Here is a 17911-nt window from a genome sequence, read left to right on the forward strand (position 1 = left end):
CTTTTCTGACTATAGACATCCTAGCAGGTGTGCAGTGGTATCTCATACCACTGATTTGCGTTTCCCTAGTGGCTAACAGTGTTGAGCATCTTTTTGTGTGCTTACCAGCCATTTGTGTATCTTCATTGTAGAAATGTCTGTTCATCCTCTGCTCATTTTCTGTCTTTTTATTACTGAGTTTGTGGAAATTAATAAAGGGAAAAACCTCGTTTAAAATGGAGTTGGGAGGCCAGCAGAGGGAGCTCTCATACCTTTTTAATTTTAATTTTATTTTATTTAGTTTTGGCTGCGTTGGGCCTTCGCTGCTGTGCGCTTTCTCTAGTTGCGGCGAGCAGGTGCTGCTCTTCTTTGCGGTGCGCGGGCCTCTCATTGCGGTGGCTTCTCTTGTTGCGGAGCACGGGCTCCAGTAGTTGTGGCACACGGGCATAGTTGCTCCGCGACATGTGGGATCTTCCCGGACCGGGGCACGAACCCACGTCCCCTGCATTGGCAGGGGGATTCTCAACCACTGCGCCACCAGGGAAGCCCAGGCAGGCACCTCTTGCCTGTCAATTACAGACCTAAGGAGAAGGATCACCAACAGGAAAGAGATTCACTGCATCTCTTACAGGAAAGTGACGGCCCCAGCTGCCAGGGCAACGAGAACTCTCATCACCCTGAACTCTCATTTTCCTCCAATTGACTTTTCTTCTAAACGACCCCTCCCAACTTCCTCCCTTTTCTCTATAAAATAGAGAAAAATGGTAAGATAACTGGTTGTTTTATTTTTTAGCTTAGCAAATTGAAAGTATTCTTTATATATTCTAGACACAAAACCCTTATCAGATCTATGATTTGCAAGATTTTTTCTCTCATTCTGTGGGGTGGCTTTTCACTTTCTTCATTGTATCCTCTGAAACACAAAAGTTTTTTAAATTTTGGTGAAGTCCAATTTATATATTTTTTTCTTTTGTCACTTGTGCTTTTGTCCCTAAATTACTTCATGAAAGAAAGCAGCCACCTGACCTCAACACCAGCCCTGGGGGGTTAGAAAAAAACTTCCTTTACGTCGGAGCCATTTCCCTTGGGTACCTGTCACAGTACTGCAGCCCATACTGACAGAGGCTCCTTTGGTAAAGTTTTGGTAATGTTTCTCTTTGCATGAAAATGTCTTTAGTCTACCCTCAGCCCTGAAATAAAGTTTTGCTGAGTATTCAATTCTGATTTGGATTTTATTATTTACCTGAAAATATCCATTTTGCTCTTTATTTGTAGATGACTTTTGGGGGGGGGTGCCCCACGCAGCTTCCGGGATCTTAGTTCCCTGATCAAGGATGGAACCCAGGCCCCAGCGGTGAAGGCATCCTAACCACTGGACCGCCAGGGAATCCCCATGTTAATCTCCACCCTTGAATTTGCAGAACTTGGGCACGAATACAAACGGAGGCCAATAATATGTCTAAACATTTGAAATTTATAAATCAAAGTAATTTAAGTAAATGATTTCATTGTTAAAGTTTAATTACATCTTATTTCATACAAATAAAGCTATTCACAATCTAGTGTTCAATAGATACCGAGTTACCAGTGTAAAGAGTCAGTGTTATGCTGCACTCGTGTTACATCTAGACCTATACGTACATTTGAGTGCTAGGAATTGTTTAATGTTGCAGAATGTTCCTCAGCCACCTCGTGCAGCTGCTCTGAGTAACACTGTGCAGACTCCGTGAGCACCTACACCACGAAATGGGACAGGAAGAGAAATGAGGTAGAGGTTTGCCACAGTGCTTGGCAATGAAAAAATCAGTTATGTGATGCCTCTAAAAGGAAGCATTTTGTTAATAAATTATCTTTTCCTTGTCTAAGCACTAACTTCTGCCTCTCAACTCCTTCCCACACTGCTTAGCAGTATTATCTCTGATTTCTCCGTGCTATTGAAACCAAGTCCCCCTAAAACGGAGTTCCCTTACTGAGTTCATGATTCATCTCTCCACCCAAAACTTTATTCCCTTTCTTGTCCCCTCTGACCTCAATCCTGTGCTAACTGAACACTAATCAACCAGTCAGGTGACCGCGATGGCTGCTGTTGATAACATCGCGAATGTTCTACAATTGCCTTGCAGACATCATCGTTAATCTACAAACTCAGGTTGTTTCTTCAGGGCAAGATGAGCTCACAGACCCCCCAGCCATGGACCGCCTGGCCTGAGAATGTAAACCAGAGACAGCCTGACTCCTGAAACTAGATTCAGAAATGTCACAGAAATGTCACAAAACGATGATGAATCCCAGCCTCTTTCTTTGTTCCCCTTTTTAAAAATCCCCCTAAATCAAAGACCAAGTTGGTCAGAGGCTTATCTGAGCTGGTCTGAGTGGATCTGAGGCGTGTCTCCCACTCCTTTGCTTGGTGTCCTATAAACGCCCTCTGTCAGTCTGGCTTTCTGCGCGGGTTACAACTGCACGGTGCCCTGAGGGCTGACTTCAGGTCACAGGTGTATCCGCCCAGCTCTAGCGAGCTCCAGTCTACCCGTCCTCAGCAGGTCTGGCTTTCCATGCCCCACAGCCACTGCCTCCAGCTGCGAGTCCGGGACCCAGCTGTGGCTCGAGGCGCAGTCACCCGGGTGCGGAGACGACCCGCTTACCCCGCACCCAGGCACACGCCGTTTCCCGGAAACGGCGGGAAGGGCCAAAGGCCAAGGGCACTGCCGGGGCCTGAAGTACAGAGGCGGCGCAGGCCGGCATACAGCTCCGCCAGGAGACCAGGGTGCGCACTCTAGAGGCCTCCCGGCGGTCCCTCCCGACCACGAGGGCGTCCCGGCCGGCCCCGAGCGGTCACACCCTGGGCTCGGGCTGCGGCGCGCGGTCCACGCGTGTTTCCACCCCCACGGCTCGGCCGGCCCGGAGGGTTTGCTCTCAGGTCTTCAGGGCTACTTCCTACGCCTTGGGGTCCGCCAAAGGCGGCGCGGACCAGGGGACGAACCTAAACCTCAACCTCCACCCCTCGTCCCCGCCCCGGCCCCTCCTCCTGGACACCGGTCCCCCTCCCCCCGCGCCCTGTCCGCGCACCCTGACCTTCGCTCCTAAACTGGTCCGTCGCCCCAGCCACTTCCGCCGACCGGCTGATCTCGCGAGACCTGCGAGGCCTCGCGATGCTGGCCCGTGGGCGGGGCGGGCCCTGACTGGCGCGGCCGGGGGGCGGCTCCGCGGGGCGGGCGGCCGGAGCGGACTGTCGTCACGCTAGAGCCATGGCCGCACTGCGCGCCGTGCAGCCCAGCGTCCGCGCCCTGCTGTGCACTTGGCCCGGCTGCCCCGCGCCGCGCTCCTTCGCCTCGAGTGAGTGCGGGGCCGAGGGGGGCGGGCCCGCGGTGGAGGTCCTCCAGGCCCTCATCCCAGGGCCGGACCCCTCCCAGCACCTGCTTCCTGAGCTCGCGGAGCCTTGGGGTCACTAGCGTCTCAACTCCGGGGACTCAGGATGGAGTGCCGACACCTCTGGCCATTTCAGCGTTCGGTGTGAAAGTCCTCAGACTTTAAGAGGACGTGCTGTTAGCGCCTCTGCAATTGGAAAGGGTCGCACGTGCTGTCCTGCAGTGCCTCCTGCCCAGGCCTCACCATGTCCACTGCTTCTCCCCGGGTGTGTCCTTCAGGTGCTGCTCCACCCCAGCCAGCTGGGCGCCCCCTTCCTCTTTCCTGAGCGCCCTCACCACCCCACCCCGCATTTCGCAGGAACTCTTGGCCATGTCTATGTCGCTGGGAAAGAATCTCTGCGGCCTCTTCCTTCACCTGTGTGTCCACTTGACCTAGCTACCAAGTCGTGTGGGGTTTACCTGAGTTCTTTTTGACCACCCGCTTCTACATCCTGACCTGTACCCAGCCATCATTCCTGGTCTTGTATGTGACAGGCATGCTGCCTTTACGCGTATGATTTCAGTCACTTCCCCGCAAGCGCATGGGATAGGTACCGTGATCCCTGATTCCCCATTCAAGGAAGCCACCACCTTGGCTAACCTTCTTCTCCAGGTCATTGCTGGCCCCAGCTCTGAGCGGGCTGCCCCCCGCCCAGGCCCTGGCAGTTGCCCTTTGCCTGTGTGCTTCCCACCAGACTGTTCACCCAGCAGGGCTGGAACTCTGTTCTGTTTGCAGCTTAATCGCTCTCACCTAGTTGGCATTTGTTTAAAGAAGGCGTTTTCTCATCCCTTGTTTCTACAGGATCCCAGGCTGTCTCTAGTGCGTGTCCTGGGAAGCGCCGACCAAGGCATTCAGGAGAAGGAAGGCTGCTCTTCATTGCTGGTTTTTTTTAACTTAAGGAAATGTTCCAACGTCCGTGAAAGCAGAGAGCACTGTAAAAACCACCCATGCAGCCGCAAGCTGCATGATGCAGCCACCCGGGACTGAGCGGGGGCCCTCAGGGGTCCTGTCAGGGTCACTCTGTCCACTGACGGGTGCATCCCCCCAGTTTGGTGCCTCCGTGAGTGCACATCCCCTTTTCCCCTCTCCCCCCAGGCGCAGCCTCTGAATACATCATCACAGCCAAGAAGGGGAAGAACGGCAACGTGGGGTTGGTCCAGCTGAACCGCCCCAAGGCACTCAACGCGCTCTGCGATGGCCTGATCGTGGAGCTCAACCAGGCGCTACAGGCCTTCGAGGAGGACCCGGCTGTGGGGGCCATCGTCCTCACGGGCGGGGAGAAGGCGTTTGCAGGTGAGGCGGGCAGGGTGGTGGCAGGCTGCCCGGGTGTGCGGTCACACCCGTGGCGTGAGGCAGGCAGCCTTACACCTCCGCGAATGCATCAGGAAGGCTCTGCGACTTGGGGGCTTATTTACATAAAGCAGACCAACTCCTAGGCCGCTTGGAGGCCTCTGACTTAACGTCGAGTGGGCTCCGCCAGCAAAACCAGTCTGTTCAGGGTCAGTCACGTCTGGGGTGCGAGTGACTAGTGAGTGAGCCCTGCCTCTTCTGAGTCCCCCTCCGCTCTGTTTCCTGTCTACATCCCTCTGCATCACCTCAGTCAGCTCGTGTCACAGCGTATCGCACTGTCCCCACTGCCCAGCTGTGTGTCCACGTGGCCGTCCCCTGCAACCCTTGGTGCCTGCTGGTGGGGCACACTCAGTAGCTACCTGTCAGTGTGGGGTCTCTGCTCTGGTAACCGGAACTTCATTTCCACCACAGCTGGAGCCGACATCAAGGAAATGCAGAATCTCACGTTCCAGGACTGCTACTCCAGAAAGTTCTTGAGCCACTGGGACCTACTCTCTCGGGTCAAGAAGCCAGTCATAGCTGCTGTCAATGGCTACGCCGTGAGTACCCGCCCATGCCACCTCCTTGCACTCAGAACACCTGAAGGAATTGTACTTCTGAGTGTGCAGTAGAACTGATTTTTATCTGGGGGAGACCTGAGTCTCATTCCCAGGCTCACAGGCCTTTTCTGACCAGTGATTCTGAAGAGCCAAGAACTGTAAAGGGAGGAGGTATTTCAGCATCTGCTGTGTTAGTGGGGATTCAGCTGTTGGGCTTCAGATTCCTTTGTTAGTAAAGTCCCCCCAGTCCTGAGGCTCCCCGGCAGTGCTCTTCCCCCACTGCAAGGTTAAGGGCACCCATGTTGGCTCTCTGGGCAGTTTTGATGACTTTCCAACCTGCACTGCCCTGTAAACTAACCTCTTTCACTACTGTTGAAAGCTCTGCCTCCCCTGTTTGGTCCATCGGGGTCTCCTATAGGCACCTGGACAGCTCAGAGGCTCTGGGACTGGTTGTGGCCTGTAGAGAAGGCAGGAGGGCGTTTGAACTCACGATTCCTTAGTAAAACTCCCTTGGGGTGAGCGGGTCAGCGGGCAGAGTTTATGGCCGTCCGTTCTCCCCCTCCTGGCTGCCTTCGAGCCCCCACGGCAGAGAGTGGCGTGGCCACGAGAGACACTGTAGGACCTGCAAAGCCACAAGCATTTGCCGTCTGGCCCTTTACAGAAAGTTTGCTGGCATCAGCTGTGTAGGTAATTTGTGGGAACAGTTAACTCACTTTGCATCTCTGTGTTAATCTTTGCTGTACCCTAGACTGTGTTTCACTTCAATAGAAAATTCAAATAAGCAAACAGTGATTTTTGACTGGGTTCCTCCGTGGTACCTCGTGTTTTGTAGCTTGGCGGTGGCTGTGAACTTGCCATGATGTGTGACATCATTTATGCTGGAGAGAAAGCCCAGTTTGGGCAGCCAGAGATCCTAATAGGAACCATCCCAGGTAAAGACTGATGGTAGCTTTGGCATCGGTTCTTCAAGTCATCGTCCACAATCTGCCCACGTCTTGGGGGCATTTGGGCTGTTCCAGTGTCAGACAAAAGCACGTGGGGCTGTCGTGTGAGCCTGGACGGTGGCTGCCTGTCAGCACACTAAGGTCACGTGGGCACAGCAGCGCTGAGAGTGGTTTGGGGGCCTCGGAGCCGTGCCGGCTCCTCTGGAGTGGCCGGGTCCCTTGTCCGACACGAATAGGGAAGGCTGACCACACGGTGGATTCTAACCGCAGCGAGTCTTGCTTGTGAGCCACATCTGCGCTTGGTCTTTATTGGTCAGCAGCTCAGAGAAAAGAACACAGTGACCACGGGCCAATACTGAGAGCTCACGTTTCGGTGGCCAGAGCGAGTCCCATGGCTCACCCAGGTTCAGAGCAGGGAATCAGATCCCCCATGGGCAGGGCGCCTGGATCAGTGGGCCAACAGTGACACCTCTGCCCCTCGGTCCACCTGACGAGGACTCTGGGCTGTGTCCCCACAGGGTCTCTGCCCTGGGTGTAGAGCCTGGAGCCCAGGCCTCTCCCGAGCCAGCTGGGCTGGGCAGGGAGCAGCCGTGGGGTCAGGAGAGGGTGTCTGGGGTCAGCTGAGGGTGACCACCAGGGTCTTCCCATCCCAGTGCCTGAGGTCTCCACTGCATTGAGGCAGTGTCCGAGTCTGCTGGACTGTGGGTTCCCCCCTCAGGTGGCTCCTTGGCTCAGCCTGGCAGCCCTGGGGTTCACCATGGGTGGATGACCAGGCAGGCGGCTCTCTTTCCAGCTAGAGGCCGTGGAGTAAGCAGGAGGGGGCAGGGCGCGGGGCCCGGGGAGGTGCTATCCCACACCTGGAACAGAGCAAGCCGTGCTGGGAGGCCGCCCCCGGCTGCCCTCGGGTTGGGTCAGGGCGTGGGGCCCTGGGCCACGAGCTCCTTGTGTCTGTCCTTAGTCTGACTCCTGCATGAGAGGTGCTGGTGCAGGGGACTCAGGGCACCCGGCGGGGTGGCTCGAGTGTGGAAAGGAGCCTCCCCTGTGGAGTCTCGGGCCTCCCCCAGCTTCTCCACCTGCTGGACGCCTGGGCTCTGCCCGCCCACCCCACCCAAGGGACCCATCTTCAGCCCTGGGGCACTTGGGGACAGTACGTCTGTGCATCCTGGCTGCAGAGCCAGCCGTGCCCAGCAGCCGTCTGCCCTGCAGGTGCAGGGGGCACCCAGAGACTGACCCGTGCCGTCGGAAAGTCCCTGGCCATGGAGATGGTCCTCACCGGTGACCGGATCTCGGCCCACGATGCCAAGCAAGCAGGTACGGGCCACAGCCTCCGTGGAGCTGCGCCCTCAGCAAGCTGAGTGGAGGGCGGAGGGCTGCGTCCAGGGGCTCCCACCGGTGATCAGCACAGAGGTTTCCCGTGTCCTGGGAGCCCAGGAGACTCACTGCCTTTCGTGCTCAAAGGAGTGACTGAGACATGCATGCAGGTTAAAGAGCAATAGTGAAACCACCCTGCCTCCCAGAGCCAACGTGAGCAACAGGGTCTCCGAGACCCTCCGCAGGCACACCCTCTCCTGGACCCCCAGTGGCCGCAGCAACCAAGGGGGGCGGCCCTACCAGGGGACACCGTGGCCCCTTTCCTGTATCCCTGCTGCCTTGTCGGCACCCAGAGGCCTGTGCTGTGGCTTAGAGAACAAGAACCAGCTGCTTCCACGTGTTGTTTACTTTTTTGTGTTTTAGGTCTTGTAAGCAAAATTTTTCCTGTTGAGACACTGGTGGAAGAAGCCATAAAGTGTGCAGAAAAAATTGCCAGCAACTCTAAAATTGTAACAGCGATGGCCAAAGAATCCGTGAATGCAGGTAGGGAGGAGAGTGGAGAAGGCCGCACAGTAGTTGTGAGGCTTGACAATTTGGGGTCAGAATTATGCATCTTAACCAGTCTGGACAAAAATTGTTAGGGTTCTTGGTATTTCGATTTTGGCTCTTCGTAGAGTCCTAGTTTCTAGTTGCTCGCTCACAAATTCTGTTGAAATGGCCTGCACTCCCCTTGGAAGCAGGACCTGAGAACAGGGCCAGCCTGGGGGACAGGCGGCAGGGGGCTGGCGCTGGCGTGCAGAGGAAGCCCAGGAAGTGTCACCTGGGGAACCCGGGAGGAAGAGGCTCCTCTCGGCCAGCAGCTCCGCCCATCTGTCGGGGATGAGCTGGGGGCAGAGAGCGTGCCCCCGACTGTCGATGTGGACTGGGCGTCCTCTGTCTGCCAGCGGAGCAGCTCTGACCGCCCCTCCTCAGAACTGCATGAGTGTTAACATGGCGACTTGTTCTCAGCGTTGGAGTGAGGCTGTTCCTTTGCTCCGTGTTGCCTGTCAAGAGGACTGTGAGCTGGGACAGCCGTGTGTGCCCGCGGCAAGCCGCTCTGCCCACCGGCCTCCCGGGCCCCCGGCCTCGGCCAGAGCGTTCACACAAGCAGGAGGGTGTGGAGCATGCAGCAGGGGAGGGGACGTGCCGCAAGGCCCAAGGCACCTGTCACCTTGGCTGGGCGCTGGCCACGGGGACCCAGCTACAGGTGCTGCCAAGGAAACGCTTCCGTGAGCCTCGCACCTGCATCACCTCGACTGCAAAGATGGCCCGGGACTCGCTCTGTTCTGCACAGAGTTCTGTTTTCTGGGTGTTGTCCTTAATTATTTGTCGTGCTTTTTTAGTTCAGTGTCGTGGGCTTCCTCAGCCCTCTCGTGACTGGACAGAGTTTGCCATCCCACCTTCCATCCAGGTCCCCGTGCAGGACACTGGGAGGCCGGAGCAGTATTCACTGGGCGTCTCAGCTGGGGTGGTGCATTTGAGCAGGGAGGCTGTACTTTAAACGTCGTCGGTGAAGTCAACGTCCACATGAGTCCCCAAAGGTGTTTCCTGCCTCCACAAAAAAGTTCTGCCCACATCTGGCATCTCAGCTCCTAACTTCAGGGTTTTCTTTTTCAGCTTTTGAAATGACATTAACAGAGGGCATTAAGTTAGAGAAGAAACTCTTCTATTCAACTTTTGCTACCGTAAGTAAGCCTCATTCACATGGAGAATCACACACGGTCCAGCCATAGACGTTCCTGGCATTTCCTTATAGGTTTTATCACTAAATACCATTTCTCTTTAGTCAGAACTCTTAGCTTCCCCTGTAGCTGGATCACATGTGTTCTATCACTGAGCATTGATTTGTTTTTCAAGTAAGTACAGTGTGTGGAAGTTCGAAAGTACAGAAACTTACACAGGGTTATTTCCTATTACAAAAGATCTTACAAATTGCACCCTTAAACAGCAACTCCTGTATTTAAAATGCAATCCATTTACTCATAATTTTCCTAGATTGTTCCGGTTACTTGGAATGGGGCTCGAATGTATCATAATACTGTAATCTGCAGCCTTGGAGCATTATTTTCTAGGATATCTGCCAGTAACTCAAAGGAAATCATTCTCTTGATAGTCATCAAAATGACCTTTTATTATCAGAAAGTCATATCTAAGTGTTTTATAAAAGGAAGATTAAAGATGGCTTTCGCTCTTGAGGAAGTGCAGAGCGTGTGTGCACATGTGTGTGATTGCATGCATGTGTGCATATGTGCACACAGAGGAAGGTATGCAGAGGTAGAGCTTGGATTCTCGTGTCCTGCTTCCTGACCCTCGGGACACCGCCTGACCTGGAGCACAGCTAAATCCAGGTCATGATTTGGTGAACGACCCAAGTACATGAATCTGAGGTTCTCTGTAGATGGGAGTTTATTCGAGTCATAGGTTAGTGGTTCCCGAATGACCATCCCAAAGGCGGGGCGGGGGTGCTTAATGGAAAAATACCCATTCCCAAGCTGCCCCTGGGAATCGGGAGCATTCACAGTTTTCGGGGTGATCCCGCCGCGGAGCCCGGTGAGAGGACAGCCGAGGGCAGGGCGGAGCCCAGCAGGCAGTGAGCAGCCCTGACACGGCAGAGCCTCGCGCCTGGGCTCCATGCAGAGCGACCATCTCCGTGCACCTCTGCCTTTCCCCTCCTCTCACCAGGAAGACCGGAAAGAAGGGATGTCCGCGTTTGTGGAGAAGAGAAAGGCCAGCTTCAAAGACCAGTGAGAGCTGCCTCTGCCTCAGCACCTCGAGTGAAAGAGGAAAGACACAGCCTGTCAGCTTCTGAAGCAAATAAATCCTTCTCTTTCAAACGCAGTGTCAGTGACACACAGCTTCTCTCCAGCTGTGAGGGGCCCTGGGGGGCTGTGTGGGCTCTCGCCCCACCAAGCAGCAGTTGGCCTTCACCCGGCTCTCGTGAGGACCCCCAGCTTGGTCGCGGTGTCGTTTGCAGCCGGTGGACGTGGCCGCTCAGAGGGATGGCCTCACTGCTGGGCCTTCAAAGAGACGCGCTCTTGACTAAATGACAAACTTCAGGTCACATTGTGCCTTTCTTTTAGTTGCCGCTAGATTTGAATTTTTTGTCACTTTTTAAAAACGTTTGTTTGTCATTCTCAGTAACAACAGTCAAACAGAACAAGGTTCTTAAAGTAAGGCACCCACATCCCGTTCCGAGGGCCACCACTGTTCACAGGGTCGTGGCTTTCGAGATGTCTTTCTGTACCCACGTGCGTGAACACATGCTCCGGTGTGAAATTCAGTTTTCTTTGTACAAAAATGGTTCTCCATGTACATGTTTCTGCAAGGTGCACTGATCAGCTTCTGCTTCTGTCACACGAATGCACCCTATTCTTTTGTTCGGCTAGCATTTTTTTTCGTTTTACCCATTTTTAAACGTACATTTGAGCGGCATTCAGTGTATGCACAGTCTTCTTCAGCTCCAGACTGTTTCATCACCCCAGACAGAAACCATACCCCTTCAACACGAATTCCCTACTCCAGCCCCCGGCCCTGGGGACCGCTATTCCACTTTCTGTCACTGGATTCAATGTAATATTCCCAAGGTCCATCAGGTTGTAGCACTAACGGTTTCATTTCGTTTCATGGCCGAATACTATTCCTACTAGCATTCTTTTCAGTGGCCCTGAAATATTTCATGACGTGTATGTGTTGTGATCTGCTTATTCACATGGTGTTGGATGTTTAGACCGTGTCCAGGTTCTTGTTTCAGAGCCGTCGTGGCGGCGGTGCAGCGAACGTGCCCTGCACGAATCCTTGCATTTCAGCTCGAGGGCGTCTGGAAGGGAAGGGCTGCCCTGTGGGGCTGGGCTGCTGGGGGCCGAGGCTCCCAGATTGGTGTGAGGACTGCTTGTGTCGGAATCCCTGGGGCGTCGGTTTAAAATGCATTTTCCCAGACCCGGCGCAGGGTTAGTTAGCGCCCTTTGCTGTGGGAGGACGTAGAGTTTACCCACCAAGGTTCCTCTGGTGGCCTCATCCCCGGGTGGGCCAGCTGCGTCCCCCAGGTCACCGTGCAGTGTCAGGCACCTTGCAGGACGCTGGGTGAATGAGTGACCGAGGTACCGGGAAACACCTGTGCCCCGACCAGACGTCTGCTGTTTAATCCTCAGGTCACAGCCCAGCTCGGAACTCGAAACCCTCCATTTTACACCAGCAGTGTCCAGGGGGGGAGTCGTATGAGTCCTGGAGCACGGGATAAAGGCCCTTGTCCTCCTGCTGCCTGGGAGGGCTGCACGGGTGAAGGGGGCAGTCGCTGGCCTGGGTCAGGGCCCCCCGGCTTCAGAATGTCCTCAGACCCTCCAAGGTGAGGCCAGAACAGCTGCACGTCTGGGAGCAGACGCTGGCACCGTGAGGATCCCCCTGCCTCTTGGTGCTGCAGGTGAACAGACGGCCAGGTGAGGGGTGAGCTCTGCTGGCTTCATTGCACCGCCAGCCCCGCCCCATCAGTCTTGCTCTGCGGAGAGCGCCTCAGCTGTCGGCGTGACGGGTGCCGCTCAGAGCCCAGGGCAGAGCTCTGCCTAAGCAGGTGCTCCACGGTGAGACGCGCACCTGCCTGTCCTGGGAATCGGGCCTCAGAGCCCTCCTCCGGGAGCCGCCACCCAGCGAAGACCTGAGCACCTGGTATAGGCGTTTCCTCCACCTTGTCCTACAGCCAGTCGTGGGCAGGTAGCCTGTTGACCCGCCTGCGCAGCAGAGGTTTCTGCATGTGGGATTGCAGTCATGGCCTTGGGCAGGGCTGGGCCCAGAGTGTGTACCATCCCCCAAGCCAGGACCCATGCTGAACACCCAAGAGAGACCCACCTGCATCTGAGGAAGAGCTGAGATGGCCTGTGGCGCTCTGGCCTCCCAGCACCTTCGATGACTCGCCCTGTGCTCTGGTCATATTTGCACAGCTGGGGACGGGGGCCCAGAAAGAATTGCTCCGCTGACCGCCGGCCCGGGGGGATTAGCTCTGCAGTCTCCACCCAGGCCCTGTCGCTCTGCAGTGTGTGCTGTGGTCAGGAGTTTGAGAAGGGCGCAGTGGTTCTATTATACAGGACAGACCCGCCCCAGACAGCAGACACTGAGTTCTGACGGAGTCGCCCTTGAACGGTGGGCAAAAGAGTGTAGGTACGAGGGGACCGTAAGATCAGGCTCCCCTGGGGTCAGGAAGGCCGGGCCCAGCTGGGTGGTCTTCATGGCAGTAGAGGTGGGAACCCCATTTATTAAAGCTGTGTAACCGGGGTTTGCACTAGTGATGTACCATCTAGAATGAACAAGCAGAGGCGTGTGCAGGAGGAAACCTTAAAGTTGAGAAAGTCTGTGCATTAGTTCAATCTTTCACACGCGTTGGGTGGTGGCCTTCATAACCGACTCCGAGCAACGGAGCCCCAAGTGCTGGGGGGCCAGTTGTGAGGGGCCCGTCCCTCACAACTCGCGGGTACCCTTCTCTCGGCGGCTCAGCCGGAAGCCGAGGAAGGGCTCGACGTGGAACCCGCACGTGAGAGTGTGTGTGTCTCAAAGGTCTGCACCCGCAGGGTCGTTTGGGTTCCAGAACGTGGCAGGGACGGGGCCCCACGCCCAGGCCCGGGGAACAGGATCTTCTCTTCAGGCTGCGTGGTGGCCTCAGGCTTGGGGGAGACTGGGGACCATCCAATGGTGTGACTGTGCTTTGCTGTGGGTGACAGGGTTGAAGACAAACCCCAGCGGGACTTCGAGGACCACAAGCCCCAGAGAGCCCTCCACTCCCTCTTGAGTTAATTGACCTCTGACCCCATATTGTTTGGGGGTTTTGATTTGTTTTTGAAGCTGAGACCTTTCATTCTCATCTATCTCTATAAAATTGGCTTTTCCCTCTTATATTCCTACTAAAAAGATAAGCGTCAGGGAATGTTCACGTCAAGTCTCTCCACGCAGGTTTTGGAGTAGAAACTGCTCACACTGGGTGGAATTGGCCACTGTGGGCGGCCTGCGCGTGGGCGCTGCTGACCACGTCCCTGGGCAGCTTCCTGGACCAGCGAGGCTCCCCAGGGCCGGGCAGCGGTCGTGGGTTGTCTGCAGACTTCAGCTTCTCTGCCATCTTTCACGTGCAGAACTTCCGCAGGAGCTGCCAGGCCTCCGGGCGTGTCACCGCAGGGCTGAGGGTCCATTTGGGAATGAGGTGGAAGGGGGCAGGCTCCGAGGGGAGAGAGCCTGGCCTGTCCCCGCTCTGGATTGGGCTGTTTCCTGCGGCACAGGCAGCAGTAAGTACTCGGGTGGCCGGCAGGCAAATCGGGCAGCCCTGTAAGGAGGGCCAGAGCCTGGAGGGCTCAGAGCCAGCTGGCCTGAGCGAGAGCACATTTGCAGGCTGGGCAGTGAAGTTAGGTTTTGGGTTCTTAAGCGGGGGTATGATCCGGCCGGTGCAGGCACGGGCATCTGCCCTGGGGTCTGCACTCAAGCCTGCATGTGTGGAGCAGGGTAGAGAGAGAGCAGACACAGGGTTGAAGGCCAAGGGCAGTGTCAGCAGGGCTTTTGGTGACATTTCGGCAGGGCACAGGAGCCACCTGCATTAGTCAGCTACTGCTGCATAATAAATTATCCCTAAGCTCGGTGGCTTAAAGGAGCAGTCATCAGTTCTCCTTTCTCGGTCTGTATGGGTCAGGAATCCAGACAGACCACCATGGGCCAGTTTGTCTCTGCTCCACAAAAGTCTGGGGCCTCAGCTGGATCCCCGCCTGAGCAATCGCTCCCTGGCCTCGTGGTTGATGCAGCATCCCTGGGCTGAGCTGGGGCTGTGGGCCGAATGCCCACGGGAGGGCTCACCACGTTCATTCCCTTGGCTTCCTGCCAGTACCGTGTCTGCATTCCCAGTGTCAGAAGTTCACAAAAAGCAGAAGTAAAACCAACAAATGACTTAGGTAGAGATTAGTAAAAGTGTATTGTGCACACACCAGAAAGACAGTTTGCAAACCAGAGTACTCAAACCAAAACGTGGAATGAGGCTCAGAGGATGTTGTTACAAAGCGGCCTATATAGTGTGAGGGCAGTGATTCTTTATAGTGATCGGTTACAAGGTTCAAATTTTCTTAAATGAAAGAGAGTTGGTTAGTGGTTACCTCATGCCAATTGGGAGAACTATTTAAGGTTTGCTTATGATTTTCAGAGGCATAAGCAAGAACTGTCCCAGCTCAAGTTGACCTTTCTTGTCCTGCAAAATAAACTAAATTAAATTGTGCTGTCTAACTGGTTTTGTCTCCTCGGGAGATTTTTCTCAGTTGCATTTGATTATAACACCAGGGCAAGTGTTCTGAAGAGAGAATCAGGAGGAAGCCATACTGACTTTTTTATTTTTTTGGCTGTGTTGGATCTTCATTGCTGTGCGTGGGCTTTCTCTAGTTGCGGTGAGTGGGGGCTACTCTTCATTGAGCTGCCTGGGCTTCTCATTGCAGCAGCTTCTGTTGTTGCGGAGCATGGGCTCTAGGCGTGCGGGCTTCAGTAGTTGTGGCGCACGGGCTTAATTGCTCCGCGGCATGTGGGATCTTCCCGGACCAGGGCTCGAACCCGTGTCCCCTGCATTGGCAGGTGGATTCTTTAACCACTGTGCCACCAGGGAAGTCCCACCTTACTGCCTTTTATGACCTGCCCCCAGAAGCCAGGCAGCAGCATGTGCAGCATTCTATTGGAGGCAGTTACAAAGGTCCACCTGGTTCAAGGAAGGGGACAAACCCGCCTCAGGGGAGGCGCATCACTCACTGTGGCGTGTCAGATACAACATGGCGGCGGTGCTGCCATGTTGGGAAAACAGTCATACCTGTCGACTGAAATAAATGCACAACCTAAAAGTTGAGAATTATGCTTTATTCGGCGGACTTGCTGAGGATTTAAGCCCAGGATACAGCCTCTCAGCTCTCAGGGACTGTTCTGAAGAGGTAAGGAAGTGTAAGCAGATAGGGCAGGGGGTCCCCGGAGAAAGAGAACCAGGAATGGCTTTCTGAACATATGAGAACCCGTTTTGGTCTAAGCCATTTTGTGATCTAAGCCTGGCCCCGGTGCTTTGCCCTTGAACAGGTCTCAGTAATCAGTGATGTTAAGCAAACAGAGGAACACAGGGACAGAGAAAAGGCAGACATAAAGCAGAGTCCTAGTTCCTCCTCAAGGGATAAACATCATAATATACCTTGAGTTGTGCAGGAACTAAGGTCCCTACCCAGGTGGAGGGTGGAATGGTGATGTTGACCTTCCTGACTTAAATCAACAAAGACTTGAGTCTGTCGACGTGACCTTTGCCCCAATTTTATGCTAAATTCTCTGCTCGAGCCCCTTCCTGAATATGCATGTGCCCTAGCTTAAAACTTCCCCAGCTGTGCTGGCGGGAGGCGCTGCTTTGGGAAAGATCCCCAGCGCTCTCCTTACTTGCTGTGATAAATCCTTCCTTCTCCGGATCTTTGCTGGCTTCGCTGTGTCTTTCGGCTCGACACCCACCGAGAGGTGAACCCAGTTTTCGGGTAACAGGAGGAGCCCGTATGTACACGAGTTTTTGCAAACAAAACAAAACAAAAAAACAGGTAGTCCGAACAGCAAAATATTACTGCTAATTAAAGAAAACCAGACATCTCAAGTTAATGAATTTAGTGCTTTCCTATGTATGGGAAGATGCAAGATGTATGGGCTCCTTGAAATCATTCCTTTTATATGCACCTCAGCTGGCCAGCCAGCTGAAGGTGATCTCTCCCCCCCAAAATCAAGACACCTAGTGTTGGGGGGCGTGGGGGCGGGGATGGGGGGGGTCCTGTGGAGCCCAGGTCGCTGGGGCCCCTACGGGGAGTCAGAGCACTGCTTCCCTGGGCAGGGGTGCGGCACCCTAGCCAGGTACCTGAGGGGTCTCGGCAGGCTGACACCTGGAAGACAGCGTAGGGGTGCTCTCAGCACACTCGCTTGGCCCAGAGGTCGCACCCACCTGCCCTCAGGGTCCTTCCAGTGTGAACGGTGTTGGGTGAAGGAGTAAGTCCTCCCTGTGCCGCCACCCAGCCCTCCCCACCCCAGGGCACCACGGGCCCTGCGGGCTGGAGGGGGTGGGGGACGAGTCCCCAAGGCCTGGGGGCGGAATGGGGGCTGGAGAGGAGGCCTTCACGCGCGGAGGGCGCTGGGGAGCTCCAACACAAACACACGTGCGTGCCCGGGTCCTGGACCTGGCCGGGAAAGCGAAGCCTCGAAAGGCGGCGCCTGCGGGGCTAGGCTGGGGTCGGCCCCGCCCCGAGGCGGCCCACGCAACCCCAAGTCCTCCACGCTCCGGGGGACCCTCCCTTCAGGCCACGCCCATCTCCCGCCGGGCCACGCCCCTATATGCCACCCGCCCCCTCTGGCCCCTCTCCCCTCCAGGATGCGCCCCACACGCGGCCCCGCCCTCCCCGCCCCCTCGGGCCCCTCTCCCCTCCAGGATCCGCCTGTGCTAATCTCACACCCCTGACCCCACGGCCAGCCGCTTCCAGCCACACACGGGCCTTCATTTCTGGAGTAAACACCTCTGGTCAAGGCTCGGCCGTAGGGCATGTGTATGTGTGACTTTGTAAGAGACTCCCAAACTGTTTCCAAAGCAGCTGAGCTGCTTTACATCCCCAGCCCTGGGAATGTGCATTCCAGCCCCTGGTCCTCATCCTGGCTGCTGGTCTTTCCCGTGGGCCGCTCTCAGGGGACTGTAGTGGTGAGTTCTCTGATCGTCAATGATGTTGAACGTCTTCTCATGGGTGTGTGTGCCTTCTGTTTTCTTTGGTGACATGAATGGTCAATGTCTTGCCCATTTTGGCACTAGGGCGTTTAATGACTCTGGTCACCAATTCCACTGTGGGGGGGGGAGGGGCAGGGGTTCCCCCCACCGCCGGGCAGCCCCTCGGCACCAGCCGGTGTCCCGCAGTCCGCTTGGTTCTGACCCCCCTGCCCGGGTCGCATCAGACCCAGCAGGTTCAGGGCTGAGTCCCACAGGACTGCCCCGCACGATGCCCCACTCCAGATGCTAGTCCCAAGTCCAGGGGGCACCCGGGCTTCTGACCGACCGGCTGTAGATAGGGGGTTCCCTTGACCCTCCTCAGGCTCAGCTAGTTTTCTAGAGCAGCTCACAGAACTCAGGGAAACATTCACTCCCTAGATCACCGCTTATCCTAAAAGAATAGGACTCAGGACCAGCCAGGTGGACGAGGTGTGGGGAGGGGCTTCCGTACCCTCTCCAGCACCCCTGTCCCCGCACCTCCACGGGCTCAGCAACCCGGAGCTCTCCAGACCCATCCTTCTGGGTTTCTGTGGAGCCTTCACTACACAGGCTGTTTGATTCAGTCACTAGCCACTGGCAATTGA

The 17911-nt window shown here is 55.6% G+C and overlaps 1 protein-coding gene and 1 long non-coding RNA gene across 2 annotated transcripts; one reads left to right on the plus strand and one right to left on the minus strand.

Moving 5' to 3' along the window:
- Positions 1-235: 235 nt before the first annotated feature.
- On the minus strand, positions 236-3132 carry LOC136793433 (uncharacterized). The gene is made up of 3 exons (XR_010838693.1): positions 3052-3132; positions 1621-1713; positions 236-560 (listed from the first exon to the last, which is right to left on the minus strand). It is a non-coding gene; the product is annotated as an uncharacterized lncRNA (long non-coding RNA).
- A 6-nt stretch (positions 3133-3138) lies between these two features.
- On the plus strand, positions 3139-10401 carry ECHS1 (enoyl-CoA hydratase, short chain 1). Its single transcript, XM_059051874.2, has 8 exons — positions 3139-3312; positions 4480-4677; positions 5146-5273; positions 6106-6205; positions 7424-7528; positions 7952-8071; positions 9185-9252; positions 10250-10401. The coding sequence occupies exons 1-8, from the start codon at positions 3225-3227 to the stop codon at positions 10313-10315; spliced, it is 873 nt and encodes a 290-aa protein (XP_058907857.1). The 5' UTR covers positions 3139-3224; the 3' UTR covers positions 10316-10401.
- The last annotated feature ends 7510 nt before the right edge of the window (positions 10402-17911 follow it).

This window comes from Kogia breviceps, chromosome 2 (assembly GCF_026419965.1).
Source record: "Kogia breviceps isolate mKogBre1 chromosome 2, mKogBre1 haplotype 1, whole genome shotgun sequence".
In the NCBI taxonomy this organism is placed as follows: domain Eukaryota; kingdom Metazoa; phylum Chordata; class Mammalia; order Artiodactyla; family Physeteridae; genus Kogia; species Kogia breviceps.